A 20477-nucleotide genomic window follows, 5' to 3' on the forward strand; every position below is an offset into this window, starting at 1 on the left:
AAGGGGAAGATATTTTTAGGCTGTCAGAAATGCTGTTTGACTTGTTCATTGAAGAACGTGTTCAGGGCTTCCTTTATCTCAAGACAGTTTGAAGAAAGAGACCTTTGGGCTACACCTTGTGGCAACAATTTCAAACTATAGCACACTCTTAGGCTGTTTCAATCTGTGGTGTTAGCCTTTTCTCTGTTTAAATTGGTCTGAAATGTGTCTTAAATTGTATTGGCTTGATATATTTAAATAATTCAAAATGTAACCAGGAATTTAAAATAATTGTTCCGAGTATCAAAACAAGTTTCATGCCATTATGTATAGTTAAAGAGGTTTTGTAAGAGATGGCAACCAACAACACCACCCATCTCCAAAAATGCAATTTCAAAGAGTCACTTAGCAAGGCCTGAAAAACTGTTTGTTATGACCTCTAGTGGTTTAACCTGAGTTGTGCTTCCTGACATTGATATCAGTGTTGCGTTTGGTTACAGGTAGGTGTAAAAGAGCACACTCGAACATTCACTGAGCTCACCAGCATCAGTGTAGGGTTCCGTGTGAATACTGCTTGTGTGTTGAGACACTACAAATAATTCATCAGAAATAGAAAGACATTTCTTATTTTGAGATTTATTTTGTATAAAAGCTTTTGCATTATCCAGGAAGGTTGTGCTGGTCGCATAAAAAAATTCTAAATGAAATTTGTGGTAAATTCATGTTTTCTCACAAATTATATTTTGGAACGTTCCAGACTGAATGATAAAAAGGCAAACAAATCATCCAAGTGTGCGTAGAAAAGCCTGTTTAATATTTTTCATAAAAATAAACCATGTAAAGACAAGTCAACAAAAAAATAAAACACTGAAGGAATGCATATTCCTGCCGTAAGGCCTCGATGAACAGATTTGTGGCAAATTCAGAATGAACTAGAAATGTCAGTGAACATTTTTTTATTCAAACAATGTAGAACTAAAGGTGAACAGAGGTGAACAGATAGAGGAATTCATTTCATTTATACATTTGAATTCTTTCCTAATGTAGTTCAATGCTGAATTCAAATGTAGGCAAAGTCCAGTTTTGAATTGACTACAAGCGCAGAGACGATTGACAACGTAAAAACTTCAGAGTAAGAAAACAAAGCACTCATCTTCATTATGAGGTATCCATGGTAGGGGCTTCTGAAATGTAGACAGATACATTTTGATTATTCAATATGAACATTAGAAATTGGAATATTGAGCAGAAACATGTTTCCCCTTCTTTAATATTTGTTCATTTTAAATTAAATAATGGGAGAGCTTAGCCTACTGGTGAAATGCTGATCAGAGTTCAACTCTTTCATAAGTTAATTCTCCTTATATCACTATTCTCTGCTTTGCTCTGAAACAACTGGCCATCAGTACTATAGAGAGCAGTTTGAGTAATCCTGTATAATTGTAAATGTAGTATCTCATGTTTAGATGGGGACTATATGTATCAATAAAACAAGCATTGTTTATTAGATGGTCTGACATGATTGTGAAAAATCATGTCATGAATCGGTGACGTCAAGATGAGTCCAAATGCAATTTAAATAATAATGGTTCTCTGTTTAAAATAGGCCGTTCACATGATTCAAATGGAAATATCTTTCTGTTTATTACTATGAAAAGTAATTCAATTGTAAATGTATGTATTCTTTAACAAAAAGCCTGAAACCCTCGATTTAGAAAGAGAGGATGAACATCAAACTCACGTGTTTCATTGAAGAGGAAGGAATCCTGATACTCCTTCATGTACTGAGAGGATCTGGCCTCATCCAGGAACAGAGAGTAAACCCGTTTGATGTCCTCCACCTGGACTTCTGTCCCCTGAAGAAGCAAAAACAAAGAGGACATCAACACTAAGACTGCAGAAACTCATGACTAAACTGCTGTTATATAATCTATCCATGAGGAAGCAGTTTTTTCCCACTGTGTCACAGCTGCAGAAATATGCCCTGCTTCTTCAGACTGAGCTGACCTTGCGTTTGCGACACACCAGTCCAGCAGTGCTGATCAGCTGGATGGCGTAGCGCAGAGACGTCTCCATGCCGATGCGAGTCAGGACGGTGTGAGCCTCGTCGCTCAGCTCCACATCCTCCTCCTCACACCTGAAATTAAACCATGCAAGTTTGCGTCAGATTTACAACGCTGAGAAGAAGTGAAGATAGTTTGCCGACAGCTGAGAAACTCAGATTCTCACCGGATCTTGAGGATCTGCCTCGTCTCTTTTTCGGTATAAGGGGAGGTGGCAATGATGAGCAGGCGGTCCAGCAGGTCGATGGGGATGCCATGAGGGCTCTGGTAGTTGGTGCCACGGATGCTAAGAGCAATAACAGAGTGCATATTTATTAAAAAAAACATCATTTACAGAATCGTACTGTATTCAATTTCATTCTAAGCTACTAACGGTTTAGAAACACGATAGCCTGATACAAGATGTTAGAAATTTTAAAATCCCCCCAAAAATGATATCCCACATTTATAAACTTGAACAGTTTTAATTGCAACATTTTTTCTTTTGAAGTTGGTCTTTTAATATTTTTAAGCTTTATTAGAATTATGAAGTTTTTATGACTATTATTGTTCTTGTGCATATATGTTTACTTAATTTTATAGGGTTTTACATTGGTGCATCGATTAACTTAGTCTTGTGTCATACCTTTTACCTCCTTTTGTCTCTTAATCTTATTTTTTTATTGCTATGCTGCATGTATCTGAAAAGGTCTTAACATCTGATCTGAGTGGAATTTCGTGCTGATAAAAAGTGCCATTGAAATAAAGCTTTATTATAAAACTCGTGAAAAATACAACTTAATCATAAAATGCAAGAAAAATGTAGACAGAAATGATTACCGAGTAATGCCTCTGTTGGTTGCCATAATGAGAACCGGGGACAGGTCACTCTCCAGGGCACGGTTCAGGAAGGAGAAGCACTCCATGTCCAGCATATGCACCTCATCGATAAATAACACCTGGAACCAGACACATGAACAATTAGTCAAGGACAATCACAGATAAAGCAGATATAAAACACACAGAGAGTTGCACTTACCCCAGGGATGATCTCGGCCTTGCCCTCTTCCCTCCACTCACACACTTTGGCGTTAATCTGCTCGCGGACTTCAGCCTTGATCTCTCCGGTGTCTCCGGAGAAGAGCGCCAGGAAGCCCTGTGTGCGGCTGTTGATGACGTCGATCTCATGCAGGGACACCGTGTGGACCACCTCTTTCCTCTTCTGCAGCTCCCCCTCTGGACACTGTACAAACTGGGTCTACAGAACACAAATACAATGAATATGTATTCTGAAAAGCTGTCAAATTAAATCAATCACTAGGAATGTGGTGACATTACAAACCCAGTCTAATGCATTTTGAGAAACCACATGGCTAATGTCCAAAAAACATTGAAGGTGGAATTGCATTGATGCGACAGATAGAGGATACCTGAGCTCCCATGGCATCGTAGTCTCTGGCTCTGGTGAAGGAGCGGCCCAACTTGCTGATTTTTCCAGTGGCTTTGTCAATTGTAATAACATCTCTGAGAAAAAAATAAAACAGAGAAAGCCAGTTTAGATTACACATCTTATCCTGGGCCCTGAGTGATCCTGAAGTGTGAAGAGATATAAACTCACCCTGCTTGAACCTTCTCTTTACTGAGACTGTCAATCATCTTGTTTCCCAAGTCGTATATTGTCTCCATCTCAGTAGTCTTTAGAGTCAGCTTGCCCACCTTGGCACCCTGGAAGAGAAAGTTCAATGTGTATAAGATTGTTTAAGGACAGAAGATGGTGTACCGTTTTCCTGTAAAACTTATCTAAATGATTGCCTGCCTATTAGGCAATGAAGATTTGAAATTAAATCAGCAAATATGTTTGATGCACTTGTAATTTCTCTCATGGCATTTTTTAAAAACATTGTGCATAAGTCAGTGGATGCTATATTGTTGAGTTGCATATTGGGGGAATGCCATTAGTGATTATAAGTTCTCTCTGAAAAGCAGTGATGCAGTATATAGCAGCAAAAAACGGAAAGAGTAAATGAGGAACAAAATGTTTCTTTACTGGGATGGATCAGGATGCATAAGTGTTTACACCACACAATATATGTGTTAGATGCATCCCAGACCAGGACGCAACAGGAAAATACATCAACAACTGCTTTGAGTGATCCAATACATTTTCGTTGTCGTATTGATGTTATTACTATCCACTTATGATCCAATTGCCTAAGATGCATGTCAATAACAGGAGTAAACAGGTCCGTAGTGTGTTCTGGCATCAAAAGAACATTGCGAGACGGGAGTGCACTTGAAGTTGTCACGTCAGCAGCCTACCGTTCCTGTGGCCGGTCGATCAATCTGGATCTCCACCACCTCTCCTTCAATGATCTCTGTCTCCTCTCTGTAGAAGAATCACACAATGAATACTGATTCATTTCAAACAATGAAAATTACATAATACAAATATTGTTTTTGATCACTCACTTGATCCTCACTCCGATGGCTTTTCTGAAAGCTTGGCTGAGTGACTCGGTCTTGCTCATCTCCAGGGAGAAGATCTCACTGCCGGCCATCGCTGTGAAGGGTGTATCAGGGCCAAGGGACTGGGCAATGCCTGCATACAAAATGTAAAATAAATCGAGGCCAGGAAAACAAGATCTTGCTTTAACAATAACTTCAGCCATTTACAACAACAATATGACTTCCACAGGGGGAGGATCAAATGACGTTGTGTTTTGGAAAGCCTTCAACTTACCCATAGCAATGGCAGTCTTTCCTGTGCCAGGTTGGCCAGCGATCAGAACTGCTCTGCCAGCTATGTGGCCATCTTTGATCATCTCCAGGACGACCCCCGCTGCCCGACGGGAGGCCAGCTGGCCCACCAGCCCCTGAGACACCTGCAGGTGAACATGAACATATGAAGGTTGAAGTCACACAAATATTAATGCACATCTGAATATATTTCCGTTCCTTTTTACAATATAGCTGTATCTGTCACATTTTTGGGATCCAAGTACTTCTAGCCTACATAGTTATTCTCTAAATACAACAGTACACATCTGTTTAGGTTTGTAATGCCAACTGAAGAAGAAGACTGAACGCTACCTGTCTTGGCTCCAAAGCATCATCCAAACCAAGGCCACGGATGTGAGAGTGTGCTCCTGAACACAAAATAAGATGGAAATGTACACATGAATATTAAGCACATTTGGAAAAGGGATTTGCTGCTGGGTAAGACTTCAATCAATGCTGACCTGATCTTAATATGCATAAGCAAATCAGTAATGTGTCTCCATTAAAGCTAAACAGTCAGGGTTTCAGTGTGAATCTGGATGCTTACCGATTCTCTCGATCCGTGTGATGTCACGGACCTCTGGGACCTTTGTAGTCGCCATCTGAATTTGATTATAAGCAGACAGAAAAATATCTTTAATATAAAAACACAATAACTAGTTTCAGAATAAATAATTCTTCCCGCTCAACTATTCTTTTTATTAGTAGGAAAATACCGTTTTATTAAGTTTAGGAGGTACACTCTAATAACAACACAGTCACAAAGAAATAGTCAAAATCACTGACTGTGTAGTGTGTATATTGGTGCGCTAAAGAGGAAGATAGGAATATACGATCTTCCTGAGCAGAGAGAAATACCATGGATGCTGGGCTGAAAGAAGCTCAAAAAACTTCAAGAGGTGTGCGAGCTGCCATGCCAAATGAAACAAAGGTATTGAGCACTGTAGAATCTAATAAGAGTTTTAGATTTCTGGTCAATTAATTAACAATTAAAGTCCATACATATTTCAATTATCTAATCCAGATCTCGAATGTATATTGTCCAACGCTCTCAACAATGAGCCCAGTGTGTGAGATGTCCAGTACTCCTGTCCTGGATTCTCTGAATACATAGAAGAAGCATCAGGTTTCCCATAAAGACTCAGCACTAATATCTGAGCTGGAAAATAACAATGTACCTACTGAGTATGTCTTGTCCAGTCGGTTGTCATAGCGACAGTTGTAACGCATGCCACAACACAAACGTGTATGAGAGCGTTAGCCATGTCGCTTGGCTTTTAATTTGTCATGGTTGTCGTTTTGCCAAAACACACATCTCAGTCATCAGCAACATGAGATTGTTTAGATGATATGCAGAAACCACAAATGTTACCTACTATCTTCTCCTCAGCGAGAACGAAGCAAAGTATTTAACGCTAGCTAATGTTATGTTAGCAAACTAGCTAGCTCCATTAAACGATGTTCTGTCTTCAGCAACTCACGTTACCTTACAAAGATTTGATTAGGAGGCGAATAGCAAGGGATTGTATCATAGTAAGAGTTCTACAGTATTATGATTTTAAAAGTTAATGATAATGTATTACAATTATGTTATGATTGTAACTCACCTGTGCAGCCACACTTGCGAAAATGTGAGAATGCGGCGCTTCTTTCCAATGGTGCGCAGGGTAAGTCTGTCCGACGAGAAACAAGCCTTTCTTTTTCTATGTACGTTTTGAGATTGACTGCCCTCTACAGACAGGGTGGCCTAATGATTTGAATGAAAATTTAAATACGTTTATAAAGTTACAGGTGTATTAAATAGGGAGTGGCTGGAGGAATGACTGCCCGTTTATCTCAATTTGAATTTCAGCCTAGCGTTATTTAAGCGATTATACCTCGTGTCAATGACTTTCGTGCCTCGTGTCCCCTACCTGGTGTACGGAAAAAAGGTAAAGCATTTTATCTATTTTATACTGTGTATTTAACTTATTTTGTTGTATTTATTTAGCTTCTCTGCATCATGTTTGCCATTTAAAAACAAGTTGTGTCTAAAAACTTAACAAACATTCATGTTATCACGTTGTTGACTAATTTATATTCAAAATGTCTTAACTCTTGGTAGTGCAAAATAACAAGTGTGCAGTTTGAAGTTTAAAAAAAGAACTAAGCGTAGGAAGGTACATTTGTTCAGGGAGAGGTAGCCTCTAATATGTTGTTTGAAGTAACCAATGCCATAATAGTTTCTGTGTTTGAACTTTTAAACCATAGGTAAACTGAACCAGTAAGCCTACTGTTTACTCAACGAGACCTGTTTGCTAGGCCTACAGTATACTGTCGCTGTTATATAATGTTTTCTATCTCCAACAGTGATTCATCTTCTTACACAGAAGCTTTTCCAGAGTGAGGTGAACAGGTGCCCATGAAGACAGCATTGGTGAGCACTGTATAAGCTACATTTCTCCACTAGAGGTAGCAAGCCTCACAATTAATTTAAGTCGTTTAAAAATGTCTTTGCAGAGCAGCTGCAACAGCAAAACTTAGCAAATTGTCAAATATAATTGCTCTAAATATGTATTTAGTTAATCAATCAATGTTTGATGTCAGTTAATTAAGCATTTAACTAGAAATATTAATAATACACAATGGCAATATTTTGACAGTGCATATGTATCTGCACTAAAAATGAAATACCTTTTTAATGTGGTTTGTGGAGTTGGAAATTGTTTCAAATACATGGGGATTGGGATATCAACATCAATATTTACCTAAATCAATTATCCTTGTACTGCAAATTTCTCCGCTTGCTCATAGAAATTGTGGGATTAGGTTTTTTCCAGAAAACATATGAATCAGATACCATTCCACTGAACAAAGGAGAAAGTCACCCGCTGACTTTAACCTCAAGGTTTCTGGAGCAGCTTTTCATATCCTCTCCCTGTATCATCAAAAACTTTCCCTTAAGGCTGCAGTTTTAGGATTCCACAACGTTACAGAGAACTGGAACCGAGACAACACATTTAGTTTGCCATTGTCAACCGTTGTGACGTTTCCTGGTGTTCAAACCAAAGGAGAAGTTGATTAAAATGATCAGATAGCACTGACAAAATGCAAGTCCAAACGATAAACATGTTTTTTCATTATTATAGTTTGACACTGCTAAAATTGTGCCAATGAAAACAAAATGACAATACAGTCTCAATACAGGCTGATTTACCATTACAAGCCGTTAAGATTTAGTGAAAAGAAACATGGCCACTTGCATATAGTTATCTATTACAATGATTGACTGGAACCTAGACACTTTTACAGCTATTTTCCTAAAGAAAAAAAGATTATTTGTCACATCAATTATACTTTATCTGCCTGAATTTATGCTTTCAATGACCAATGATAACGATTGTAAAAGTAAGACTGCCACAAAACCTTTTAAACTGCTTCCCAGATGATGCTCATCCATCTGTAAAGTCAGGAGACTCTCAGTCACACCTCACCTACTCCTTTGCAAATCTCTTCTGCCTCTCAGACCTCCGCAAAACCAACACTGCTCGACACAGACAAAGCATTAAAGGGATAGAGTGGATTTTTTAAAGTGGGGTTAGGAGGTACTTGTCCATAGTCAGTGTATTTCCTATAGTCAAGGACAGTCAACACACCCTCAGTTTGGAGGAACAGATATAAGTACCAGCATGTTAGCCACATAAACAAAAGGCAAAACATGTTGGTTTAGGTGTATGTAATATTAAGAGTATTTTGAGTGCTTTATCTTGCCTTTAAACACCCCTTTCTGACAGGGTACTGAAGCTGCTTTCTATTCTGTTGTCAAAGCCACCATACTTATTTGACAAAAACAGTAATTGTACCTTACAGATGTTGCCATTTTCCCCCTGCCTTACTCGGTTAGTTAGTTTTATTATGAGACGACGGTGAATCCCAACTTACCTTTTTTAAAAACCGAAGTCACACAATAAAAAAAAATAACCAAAGGAGTCAGCAGTAGAACAGCAACCTCAGTGTTCTGGAAGGTAACATAACTGTGTTTGTCAAAGAAGTGGATTTCAAGAGAGCATTGATAGCAGCTTCACTTCCCAGTCCAATACACACTGACTTTGAAAAATAAAGCATATAAACTTCTCTAAAAAACGTTTAATTTTGCCTTTAATCATATCAAACATCTGACTTTTAAACATTGGTGATCTTAGAAACATGAGCCTTTTCTTAGACTCTTAGAGCATGGTAGATGTGATATTTATAGCCCATGAAATCCTAGAAGATTTAATCTGGACAAAACTAAGATAAATAATAACAGTTCTCTTTTATTTCAAGCTTCTTTTTTTTGCGCTCAGGAAGCAGTCTGAGAGGTAGTTAGCCTGTTGAGTGACAATAGAATGAAAAATGCAACAAAGACTTCCCCGTATATGCTTGATATAAAATGTTTATTGAGCAAAATAAGTACAACATCTTCATAAATGATCTTGTGACATGTTTCAATCAAGTACATCATTCAATATTTCAAACGATAATTTAAATGCATTTAACTTTATACATTTCATCCTCAAACATGTTGATTTGCAGAAAAGTCACAAGCATCAAGAATCCTGATACACAACACATAGTAAAAAAAAAAAATCCAATCTTGTAAAATAATTATAACATCATCACAAAGTAGTACAGGTCTTGTTCTTGTAATCTATACCTACACACTGAATCACTGTTGTACATTTTTCATAGGAAGTGTATTGAATCCCTACTGGATGAGGGTAATGCCTGACTCGTACCAAACCCAGAAGCCTGGGAAGACAGGCTCGGCAAAGGAGGCCTTGAAGCGGTGGATGAGAGACATGGTTTCCCCCACTCCGTAGAAAGCGAGGGTACCGCCTTCGTGGTCGAGGAACACCCCTATACGGGATGAGTAGGGGGCATTGATCTCTATCTGGTCTTTGCTGTGGCGGGCGGAGTAGCTGGCATCAGAGCAGAACAGGCTCCAGGACTTGCGGTTGTAGCCGATGCGGGAGTTGTCTCCGTAGCCCGTCCGCTTGATGCCTTTGTAGGTGACCCCGATGGCGGCCCCCTCTCCACTCCAGTCAACCTCCCAGTAGTACGGTCCTCCAGAAAGATTCTCCTTACACAGGACCTGGGGCAGGGAGTCGAACCTGGCGGGGTGATCACCGTAAGTTTGGGGGTCTCTCTTGAGGACGGCTTTTCTGTTCGCTCGGGACAAGTGGAGCTGTCTGTAGGCCGTGTTGGAGTCCAGAGTCAGCTGGCAGGCATCTGGGAAGATAAATGAACATTTACTTAGGGCTGTGTATCGACAAGAATCTGGCAATAAAAGACATTTCATGATACAGGGTAGGGCTGAACGATATCGTGTCATGGCGATAACCGTGATATGCGCATGCGCGATATTCACATCGCAGGGATGTGCGATTTATTTATTTTTTCCAGGACGTGCGATATTAAGTAGGTAAATTAACTCAAACAAGTCATGTTACAATTATTTTGCTGCTTGCTACAAAAGGAAAACTTGCGCGGCTCTCATGTCAGGGGTACTTGAGTGAGTGACATGCAGGCTCTGCATGCACAGCAAACCACCAATCACAATCATTCTTGATCAGATCACAGCAGGCCCCGCCCCGCTAGTTTGCAGACCATCAGAACACCGGTAAAAAATGAGCGAGGAACAGAAGGACAATACCGGCGAGAATGAAGATTTACTTCCAAAAAGAAAAGCAACATCTGCCATCTGGAACTATTTTGGATACAAAAAGGTTCTTCTCTTCTTCATTCACAGATGAACCCCCTTATTTGAGGGTAAGCAACATGCATTATCATGACATGTTAGATCATGACTTAAGGTATGATGAGTCAACCAGTTAAGATCCAGACGTCCGTGTATAAAATCCTTCATCCGGTTAAATATAGTTAAAAAAAAACGCTATATATATATATCGCAGGGGAAACAAATATATCGTGCAGCCCTAATACAGGGCATGGTGTCAATATATTGCTTTACGATATATTGAGAATTATTTGTATCTTATTAGAGAAAAGCCATCATATTATAAAGAAAACACTGCCATATGCAAATCTGAGGAAAATAAGTGTACTTTAAAAATAATGATGTTTTTTATACTATTGCCACAGTGGGATTTGTATTTGCATTTATTATAGTCCCTGTAACATCCAGCATTAGAGCACACTTTTTGTGCAATATGAACAAAGGATTAGAGGAACAATTAATATCTGCCAATATACTTATACCACTTAGAAAAGTGTCGGTGCTGGCAGACATATTTGTTATTATCAACTATTGGTTATTGATCAACACAGTGCTTATGATAATAAATACAGTAACACAAAACATAATAATGTTTAACGCAATAGTATTGATATTTTGTTACACTTCTACTTTACAAATTCAAATTGCTTGTGTTGAATGAAAATGACGAAGCCTAAGATGACGAAGCCTATTTACAGCAGCACCGATCCTGCTTGCACGGCAAGCTGCCAGAAATTTAAGATTTCTAGTTATTTTACATTTTGTACTAACTTTTGCTACTACATGATTTAAAAGGCAAAATGGGAGACCCTTTGACTGGAGACAGAAATCAGATAATAATAATAATGACAGGTGTTGGATGTCACCTGCTGGCTGTTTATCTCCACCTCTGCAGATCACAGTTGGTGGGACATGCGGGGGCCCCTCCTAGATCTGGCCGGCCTATTATCTCCCGGCCTATTATCTGGAATGCCAGAGTATCAACATTGTTTGTGAGTTTGACCACAAACAGAAGTCCATTTACTAAAAGGCGAGACCCACCACCTTTGAACTCCTTTTTAATGCATCCTCAAAGACTATGCAGTTTTGTTTTAGTTAAAAATAACAGTACCACTTCAAATTCTTATGATATTAGATATTTGGTTATAATATAAGAATAATTACTCCTATTGTTTTGTTCTTATCTGTCTGGTTAGTTAAATTAGTTAATCAGTGTTTTATTAACTCAGTTTAAGGAAGGAGGGAGCACTTTAACTGCAAATCTGATATAGTTGTTAATGAGTGAATCCCAGTCTCTGTCAACACTGTGGGACATACAGATTTGTGGTCAACCACAGGGTCTGGCAGAGAACCTCATCAGGATTTAATTTGAATCATGCACTGAAATGGAAGTGAGAGCAGTGATCTGTGTCACTGCAGAGAAAAGTCAGCGAAAATAAGACTCACATCTCATGAAGTCGTCCCTGTGCTGAGGTTCCTGCATTGGCACGGACTTGTACACTTGTACGGCGGTGGCTTCTTCACCTGGGAAAACAAATATTTGTATCATAATGGATTACTAGGCTTTGAATTGAAGGGTGTGTTTACTTTACTTATCTACATTACTTTCCATTACGTCATATTATTCAACAATACAATAGATGTTCTATCCCAATGGTGGTGGTGGTTTTGATATTATTGGTATAATAATCCAGTCCTGTCTTTATCAATTAAGCAGATCTGAAGTGAAACTCAACCAAATTATATTTCAGAGGAGAACGTTTGTGGTAACCCGCTGGCAGTTTGACATCCTAATCAAAGTAAACATTTAACTATGTGGCTACTGAGTGACCTCAGGTTACCCTCTACTGAACACATCAAACACAACTGCACAAAGCCCTATTGAGGAAAGTCGGAATTGTCAATCTAACTGTCTCTTTTCAAATGCTTTAAATTTGGGCCAATATATTTCTAAACACCAAAGCTCTGCTGGCTATAGAATCCAATATGTTGAAAATAAAAGATCCCGTAAGTCATTATAATGAGAAACTTTGTGAAAAATAGTGAGAAATGGTTTTATAAGTCAGAAACTGTACAAAAGCATATCATAATAATTAATTACAGGATCTCCTATGGGATTAAAAGTAATAAATACCCTTAGTATTACCACAATAACATGTTGTCCACATAAAATCAACAGGAAAATTAGTTTCTTAAATGGCCAACTTACTTTTGATTGATTTTGCCTGTTTCTTTTTGGAATCCTCCAGTTGGCAGAAGGTCATTTTGTTAACTGAAAAAAAAGAAATAATAATTAGAGCATGATAAGAGGTAATATGTTCATAAGATGTTCAGAGAATTGAAGATATTTGAATCAATGTAAGTTTTGTATGTGTGTTTTAACTCACCTGCTTTGGCCACTTTAACCAGTTCCTCGTTGCTGAATTCGTTCAGGTGCTGTTTCATCTCAGAGACGGCCTTAGTGACCGGGCCGAAGGTGAAGTAGGGGTTGACGCTCACTGTAGGCAGCTCCTCCGCCTCCGTCTGGGCTATCAGCATGTGGAAGCTCTAATAAGGGATCAAATGGAATGTAAGGAAAACTGGTACCTAAAACATGTTTTCTACTACTTTATTGTTCATTTTGCACCATGCAGTATACCTTAGAGTGTATTAGATTAAATATTTGTGATGTCAAGTTTGTCTGTCTTTTAGCCTTTGTATTGACTGGTGGTCTTATGGGATAGCCCCCCTGTACCGGATGTTAAAATAATTGCTGGATGGATGGGTGGAGATATTGTGCCATCATCCGTCCTTAATGCAAAGGTAGTACTCAAAGAGAGATTATGAGACATTCACAGATCCAAACAGACATCTTTGGGAGCATTATGCTTCTCTTGTTTGTTCATTGTGCATCTCTTTTTGGTAATTGTTCTACTTTTTTTGGTCTGTATACATCCCCTTGTAGTCATCTTGCCTTTGCTTGAGCCCTGTAGGCCGATTCAGTAATCTGTCCCTAATGGTACTCAATGTATTTGATTTATCTGTGGACCTGTTGTCAGTTACCTGGATGAAGTGGATGTGGTCCTCGGTGCGGGACAGCTGGGTGATCTCGTTGTCCCTCCTCTTCAGATCAGAGATCTCATGGCTCAGACGCTCCACGTGGCCCTCTGCGTTGCTGAGCGCGGCTCTCTTGTTGGATGAGATCAGCTTCATCATCTCTTGCTGCATCCTTTCAATGGAGCGTATCATGTCGGCAAACATCTTCTCACATTCCTGCAGTGCTGTGTGGGCGGAGCTCTGTACAGAAAACAGACACATATGCCATAAATCACCATGTAGTCACACTGGTTTGGCAAGCGCACTTAGAAGCCGTCATCGCTACTACACCAAGGAATGTGGTTGTGTCGGTAGTGAATTAACTTTCCATTCAATGTCAAGTGGTTAGTCTGGTTCTATATAATGGTTGATGGTGGCACAAACCTTGAGTGTGTCCACAGCTTGTTTCATTTCCTCCATCTGCTTGAGTCGGTCATGAATCTTCTCCTGGATCTCTGCCTGGGTGGCGCCCAACCGTTGCTATGACAAAAACAACAGACATTGTTTTTGGTGATGACAGCAATTCCACAAATCAAAATGACAAAATCCTTGAATTTATTTTTGAAACGTTCATATTGTTATAACAACTTGCGACCATTATTTTCATATGGGTGGGTCTCACAAAGTGCTTGTTTCATTGATTTTTAAGCTGCTGAGTCATGCTTTACCTTCCACTTTTGCTATAACTACCACACTAGTGCATCAAACTATAATAGGTACATAGGTGTCACTATTAATAGAAATATACACATCTATATTTAGTACTATGACACACTGAAAATACTCCAGTACAAGTCCTGCATTCACACCTTGCTTAAGGCAAAGTATTTCAGTTTTATTTGCAAATTTAACCCAATGTTTTAAAAGTAAAAGTTATGATTGTGCAGTAAAAAGTTATTTGTCATTATTTTACTATAATATTTGAAGTGCTTTGATTAATATTACTGCTGCAATAATGGAAGTGTTGTATTTTACTGCTTTGAATTTAAAACGTTGCTGTCAGACAAATCTAGTGAGGTAAAAGACAACAATAAGTATACCGTTGCATAAAATTCAAATACTTGAGTAAAGTACTTTGAATTTTAACTCAAGTAAAGAATTACATTTAACATACTACCAATGCATATATGAAACAATAATTGTTATGTTGATTAAAGCACATTTAGCATTCTTATATTTCCCAGTGTTGTAGCTTTGAATAAAGTAAACAGTACCTGCTCCTCTGCCCTCTCCTGCTCCGCAGACACCATGTCGTGACCTTTGTGCTCCTTCACTGTACACAGCACACAGATGCACATCTGGTCAGTGCGACAGAACAGCTCCAGTCCCTTCTGATGCTGCGGACAGATCTGCCTGTCCAGGTGGCCGATCTCATCCACCAGCTTGTGCCTTTTGAAAGTGTTTGACTCGTAGTGGGGCTTCAGATGCTTCTCGCAGTACGAGGCCAGACACATCAGGCAGGTCTTGATGGCTTTGTGCTTCTTTCCAATGCAGATGTCACAACCTACATCCTGGGGTCCCGCGTAGTTGTAGTCAGGGGACGGAGGGGGAGGTGGGAAGGGCTCGCTGTTGCGTTGGATGGTGGATTGGCGAGAGCCTCCCATGCGTCTCGGGGTGGGCCTCTTGTTGTAGGTGACCCTGCACTGCGGGCACATGTACGAGCCTGTGTGGTCGGCATGGTCCCAGTAGGTCTTCAGGCACACGGCGCAGAAGATGTGGCCACATGGGATGGACACGGGGTCCCTGAGGTACTCCTTACAGAGGTGGCAGTCTTCCTGTTCGGATGACATGGAGACGATGTAGTTCTGTTCCTTCTAATGCAGTGACAGTCAGTGGCTGGTGTCAGCACAGTGGCAAAGTGAGTTCACAGGGACTACGGGAGCTGGTTATATAGAGTAAACAGAGAGGGCGGACAAACGGGTTAAGCCGAAACCAGTCAAACAAAGGCGGGGCAAAAAAGGACACAGTGAATTGCTTCATCAGAGTGCAATGAGAATGACTGAAATGTGTGATCATGGGACTCAAGTATTTGCATGGAGTGATGACAAAACATTTTTATGACAATATAGACCATGAATACTTTATACATTTTCAAGCAGGAGACCGGCTCAAGCAAAGCATGGAGAAATGCTTTTATAATATTTGAATAATGTTTCCATCACTTAAAAAGGGTGAGTAGAAGTAAAAAAATAAAGGAATTAGGCATTAATAAACTGTTTAAAAAAACACAAGTGTTGGAGAGTGCCTGTTCCCTCTGGTCATGATTACCAACTCAGTACAAACTGACCTCAGGCTAGAGAGATGATTTATCTGCATTTTGACAAATGTTATTTCAACAACTTCCTTTTTTATCAACTGTAATTTCTCATCATAGCAGCATCAACAGTAGCTCCTTTCACTGTGATGTATTCTCAATGGACAGTGTAACTGTTTCAAATGCCACCTGGCCAAATATTTAATTAAATACAAATAAATAAAAAACGTCACTTCTTTACATAGCATAGGTTTGGTTTATTTGAAACAAATGCAATAGCACTTCCAATGATTTGGCTTATTGAAAGATAATGTACAAGTAAGAATTTCTTTAAGTAACTAGCACTTATTGTAAGTTGCTTTGGATAAATGGTAATCTAAGTGAAAAGTATGTAAATTAGTGAAGCCAAACAAACTATTTTGTTTGTTAAATTCAGGTGAAACTTCCTCCCTTTACCTCACCTGTAACCACTTGATTTTTATGAAATCTGTTTTGCTTTCCATTTCATTGCCACAATTTGTTTCCTGTTTGACTGGACACCTTCCATTTTTGTAAGTCAACACTGGAACTATACTTTAATGGCACAAACTCAACTGTTTCATCTAAAAAAGCAGATTGTTCTTTGAAACCAACTCTAAAGAATGTTTGCTCTTCTGACCAAAATACATTCCTCTGTATTTCACCTTACAGTGAACACACCTCCTGGTCAACATTGAGTTTCAGGGCTGTTGAAATGGAGATAGGAATGCAACTACACTTGATAGGGCAGATAACAGGAGGGCCCGAGCAAGCCTGCTTAAAAGATTCCATTGTGTTAGAGCCAGCAGGGCCCGAGCCCAGTGCCAAGCATTATGGGGTCTGTTGTCCATCAACAACAGTAACTACAGCTGACACACTACACTTAATGTAGCATCTTATTTGACCAAACATTCCACAGACAGGGGGCTTCAGTGCAGACATGTTGTTGTGATGAAAATAAGGGACTTTTTGTTATGTTTCTTCTACCAACCTTGTTGTGGAAATTCTTGAAATGAACTGGTCAAAGAGTTGAGTCTTTAATAATCTTTAGCCAAATTGACACAAAGCATTCAGAAACAATGTCTCTACAGCTGAGTGCAACTACTCAAACTGAAGAGTCTGCTTTTATTCAGTTTCAATGCTTAGTCATGAGATACCTGACCCATGACCCTTTCAAAAAGGACAATAGACCCATGATCAGATCAATGGTCACCCACTGGTGGTCACATGGCACCTTGTGACTGATCATCTACCTGAAGGATGATCTCTCAACTACATTGATCTACTATCTTTTGACATGAAAGGCTTGAAGAAAATTATTATTTATACAACATAATAGCATTAAATTATTTGATGCTCATAATTTCCATTGCAACCTTTAACCCTATTTTAAGCCTGGAGATGGACTTTATTCTATAAAACAAAAATATTGAAATGTTATGGATAAAACATGTTGGACTACACTTATTAAGTTTAACCTTGATATTTGAGCCAGCGAGCACCCAAAGTTTCTCCACACCTACTGATAAAATCATTTGCATAAGATTTGGTTCCAGGCTTCTGAGAGCAAACATAATCAAATGAACATTTGGCAGAGCTGTGGCCCACCTTACAGCAGGCCTCATAAAACACAAGATAAAGCATGCATACAAACATAAAGAATGCGTTATATAACACAAACATGCTTTTCCTGAACTTAACTGCAAAGTTACGCTCTGACCTCATTTGGAAGTTTCAGTTTGACAAATGATCTCATCATGTAATGAGTGACACATAAAACAGCTTTTAGCTTAACCCTCTGAGACCCACGGGCCCAAATATCACGTTGTGTTCAAAGCGTCATAACTTATCAGCTGTTTGAGCCAGAGAAACATGCCGTGTTTTTCACGTTTCATGTTTTACAGAAACGGCAATAAACAACTCTATTAAGTTTTTCATTGAGAGGCGTTTACTTATTTCGGTGAAACGAATGTGCATAAAGTTGTAAAAAATGCGGATAGTCTCACCTTGATTCTGGCGCCTTGCTTATCCTTTTCTGTCTGTTTTATAGGTCTACTCATCCACCATCTTTGTTTTTGACGTAAATAGTGTAAGAGTCACGTTTCTGAATCGGACACTGTGAGTGGATGCAGTCTAGTGATGGGAATTCCGGCTCTTCTTGGTGAGCCGGATCATTTGGCTCGGCTCACCAAGAAGAGCCGGCTCTTTCGGCTCCCAAACGGCTCTTCAGTTTACCACATATTATACCTTTTAATTCAATCAAATGTAGCCCTATTTTGACTAATGATTTATGTGTACACCATATCACTTAAATTATTCAATACATCCTTTGTACTGAAGTATTCTAAAGTACAAATTACATGTTTAATATAAATGATTTGCTGTGGCCAATTGTTTTCATTGCATTTACAGACCCGTGTAACTCTCTGATACCACCCAATGAATGCATTGACTTGCTTGTTGAACCACGCTACACAAAACGGATAGCAACACCTATAACAACTATTTTTTTTAAAAGGGGCTACTGTATCGACCTATATAAACTATATAAATATAGTTTTTTTTTCAAAATACCAAACAGATCCTGCATTTTAGCCATGCCTCATTTCGCTCTATTTCCTCTTTCCAGCGCTGTTTTTGCAGGAGCCTGATTCTGTGAGCTGCAGCTGACCACGCCCCCCTGCAGGAGAGGGGAGCGTGCTTTGAGATCAGCTGCTGGGCGGTCAGAAGAGGGGGAGAAAAAGAGATCTCCGTCCTCCGTGTTTTATTCTTATAGAAGTAAGAAGAGAAGTAATGGGGCAGAAACCCTCCTTTTTACGCAGCGGTCCAGACATAGACATCAAACGGAGACACATATTCAGTGTGCAGTTCCTTTGGCATTAGGGCAGGGATATCTAGATACTTTCCAAGGTTTGACAAAATGAATTGTGCTACTTTTAAAGCAAGCAACGATGTTTTCAAATCTGTAATCAAAAAGCTCCTCAAAAACACTATCGAAGCAGTTCCTGCCGTTGCTACGTTAGTTAAAACAGTAACAACGGACTATTTTTCTTAGCGGATGCATGTCAATTTAAATCAATACATAAAACTATTTTTTAAATCAATAAAATCATTTTCTAAATCCATAAAAGCATTTCAATTAATATTGGGAGTCATGTCGTTACTTTGTTGAGAATGTGGCCATGTAATAAGCAGTAGCGTGGCGTGGGGAAAAATGTAGGGGAAGCCCATTTTTTGGGTCGGGGGGCGGTCAATAACGTAACCAGATGAGTGATTACAGCGCCCGGTATCATTTTACACACATTTGTATCACACAGATGCAGGACTTGCACACGCCTGTTATCTAACCGAAAGGTCCGCACGCACTCTCCAGCTGAAACTCTCTTCTTATTAATTTAAGCATTTTACTTATTAATGTATGCAGACAATCACACAATCTATGTGATTTTTGGATTTACCGTGCCTCTCAATTGCCCGTGACAGGTTGGCAAGGTCGATGAATCCTGAAGTTGCCCAAGGATTGTTCAGGGAGCACGAATCCTTGTCAAAAAGAAGACATGGCCAGCCAAATAGACGCTGAAGTTTAGCGCTTCCAGTTAGCCACTCTGTGCGGACATAATTGTCCTCATTGAACGTCCGATTATCTCCCTTTTTCCTCTGTGTACACACAGCTCGAGTGCGGGCATTGGCCTATCATCTGATTTAATTTTTAGTTGCTGCTGTAGCGGAAGTTTAGTAAAGTTATGTTTGATTAAGTACGCCAAATCTCCACCCTCCATAATGCTTCATTTGCTTGATAATTTCTAACGGCGGTGATGACAGTTACAGTATTAAAACTGATGTTGATGTGATTTGATTGGATGGCAGTGTCCAATCAAATCGCCAGCCGCCAGCCGCCCCTGAAGGGAAGCTAGAGGCGGCTGGCTTCCCTTGGCATGGCCCTGACCAATCACAGGTTGGCAGGGGCATCACGTGGGCCTCATCTGATTGGTCAATCCCTCAATTTTTTTTCACCAAAGGAAGCCAGATTCGGCTGGCCTCCTCTCGCAACAGTGAGTGCAATCTACTGTTTCACCATAACATCTAGAGGGGCGCTGTTTGTTTCACTCTTTGTAAAATACTCAATGAGAATGGGGGAGAGACGGGCCGGCAGCAACACACAGTAAAGGATAATTATCGAAACAAAACAAAGTGTTTTTATTTATTTATTTAAATTATAACTACAATCCGAAAAAACAGAGGAAGCCTGGCTTCCCTTGGCCTCCGGGAGAAAACGCCACTGGTAATAAGCGGGATAATGTGCACATTGCACAATGTGCCTTCATGCCGATCTAGATCCCTCCGCAAGATGGCAACACCTATAAAAACTTAAGCGTAGACATTTAAAAAAAGGGGCCTACTGTCATGCGGCTTTCACACCAGCGCTTTTCCCTTTCTAGCTCCGAGCGGGAGCCTTTCTGGTTTAGCTCCGGTTTCCCTTTTCTGCTCCCGCTCTGTTCACACCGCCCAGCACCCGACTGGTGCTGCCGCTGCTGCGTCATGACGTCATCGTTTACATCGCTGATTTGCTCCC

At 39.7% G+C, this 20477-nt stretch overlaps 2 protein-coding genes across 3 annotated transcripts; both read right to left on the reverse strand.

The window, feature by feature from the left end:
- Nucleotides 1-761: 761 nt before the first annotated feature.
- ruvbl2 (RuvB-like AAA ATPase 2) lies at nucleotides 762-6508 on the reverse strand. The gene is made up of 14 exons (XM_034204086.1): nucleotides 6407-6508; nucleotides 5347-5401; nucleotides 5112-5167; nucleotides 4762-4903; nucleotides 4491-4620; nucleotides 4341-4407; nucleotides 3640-3746; nucleotides 3452-3545; nucleotides 3061-3279; nucleotides 2862-2980; nucleotides 2209-2328; nucleotides 1987-2116; nucleotides 1721-1835; nucleotides 762-1163 (listed from the first exon to the last, which is right to left on the reverse strand). Exons 2-14 carry the CDS (start codon nucleotides 5399-5401, stop codon nucleotides 1138-1140), a joined length of 1380 nt encoding a protein of 459 aa, XP_034059977.1. The 5' UTR covers nucleotides 6407-6508; the 3' UTR covers nucleotides 762-1137.
- A 2687-nt stretch (nucleotides 6509-9195) lies between these two features.
- ftr83 (finTRIM family, member 83) lies at nucleotides 9196-18003 on the reverse strand. 2 transcript variants are annotated; one of them, XM_034204252.1, is made up of 8 exons: nucleotides 17911-18003; nucleotides 14847-15514; nucleotides 14017-14112; nucleotides 13600-13833; nucleotides 12945-13104; nucleotides 12767-12829; nucleotides 12004-12081; nucleotides 9526-10049 (listed from the first exon to the last, which is right to left on the reverse strand). In XM_034204252.1, exons 2-8 carry the CDS (start codon nucleotides 15420-15422, stop codon nucleotides 9526-9528), a joined length of 1731 nt encoding a protein of 576 aa, XP_034060143.1. In that variant the 5' UTR covers nucleotides 15423-15514; nucleotides 17911-18003. The 2 variants fall into 2 exon arrangements, with proteins under 2 accessions (XP_034060144.1, XP_034060143.1); XM_034204253.1 differs by lacking the exon at nucleotides 17911-18003 and having other exon boundaries at nucleotides 9196-10049; nucleotides 14847-15442.
- Between the last annotated feature and the right edge of the window lie 2474 nt (nucleotides 18004-20477).

Source organism: Gymnodraco acuticeps, unplaced genomic scaffold (assembly GCF_902827175.1).
Source record: "Gymnodraco acuticeps unplaced genomic scaffold, fGymAcu1.1, whole genome shotgun sequence".
In the NCBI taxonomy this organism is placed as follows: Eukaryota; Metazoa; Chordata; class Actinopteri; order Perciformes; family Bathydraconidae; genus Gymnodraco; species Gymnodraco acuticeps.

Coding starts and splice junctions, on each gene's coding strand:
- ftr83 (XM_034204253.1), bottom strand. CDS start 15,422: ATGTCATCCGAACAGGAAGACTGCCACCTCTGTAAGGAGTACCTCAGG. Junction 12,830..12,944: donor GGTTAAAGTGGCCAAAGCAG/GTGAGTTAAAAC, acceptor CTTTTTTTTCAG/TTAACAAAATGACCTTCTGC. Junction 10,050..12,003: donor CAGGGACGACTTCATGAGAT/GTGAGTCTTATT, acceptor TTATCTTCCCAG/ATGCCTGCCAGCTGACTCTG.
- ruvbl2 (XM_034204086.1), bottom strand. CDS start 5,401: ATGGCGACTACAAAGGTCCCAGAGGTCCGTGACATCACACGGATCGAG. Junction 2,981..3,060: donor AGGCCGAGATCATCCCTGGG/GTAAGTGCAACT, acceptor GTCTGGTTCCAG/GTGTTATTTATCGATGAGGT. Junction 2,329..2,861: donor ACCAACAGAGGCATTACTCG/GTAATCATTTCT, acceptor TATTGCTCTTAG/CATCCGTGGCACCAACTACC.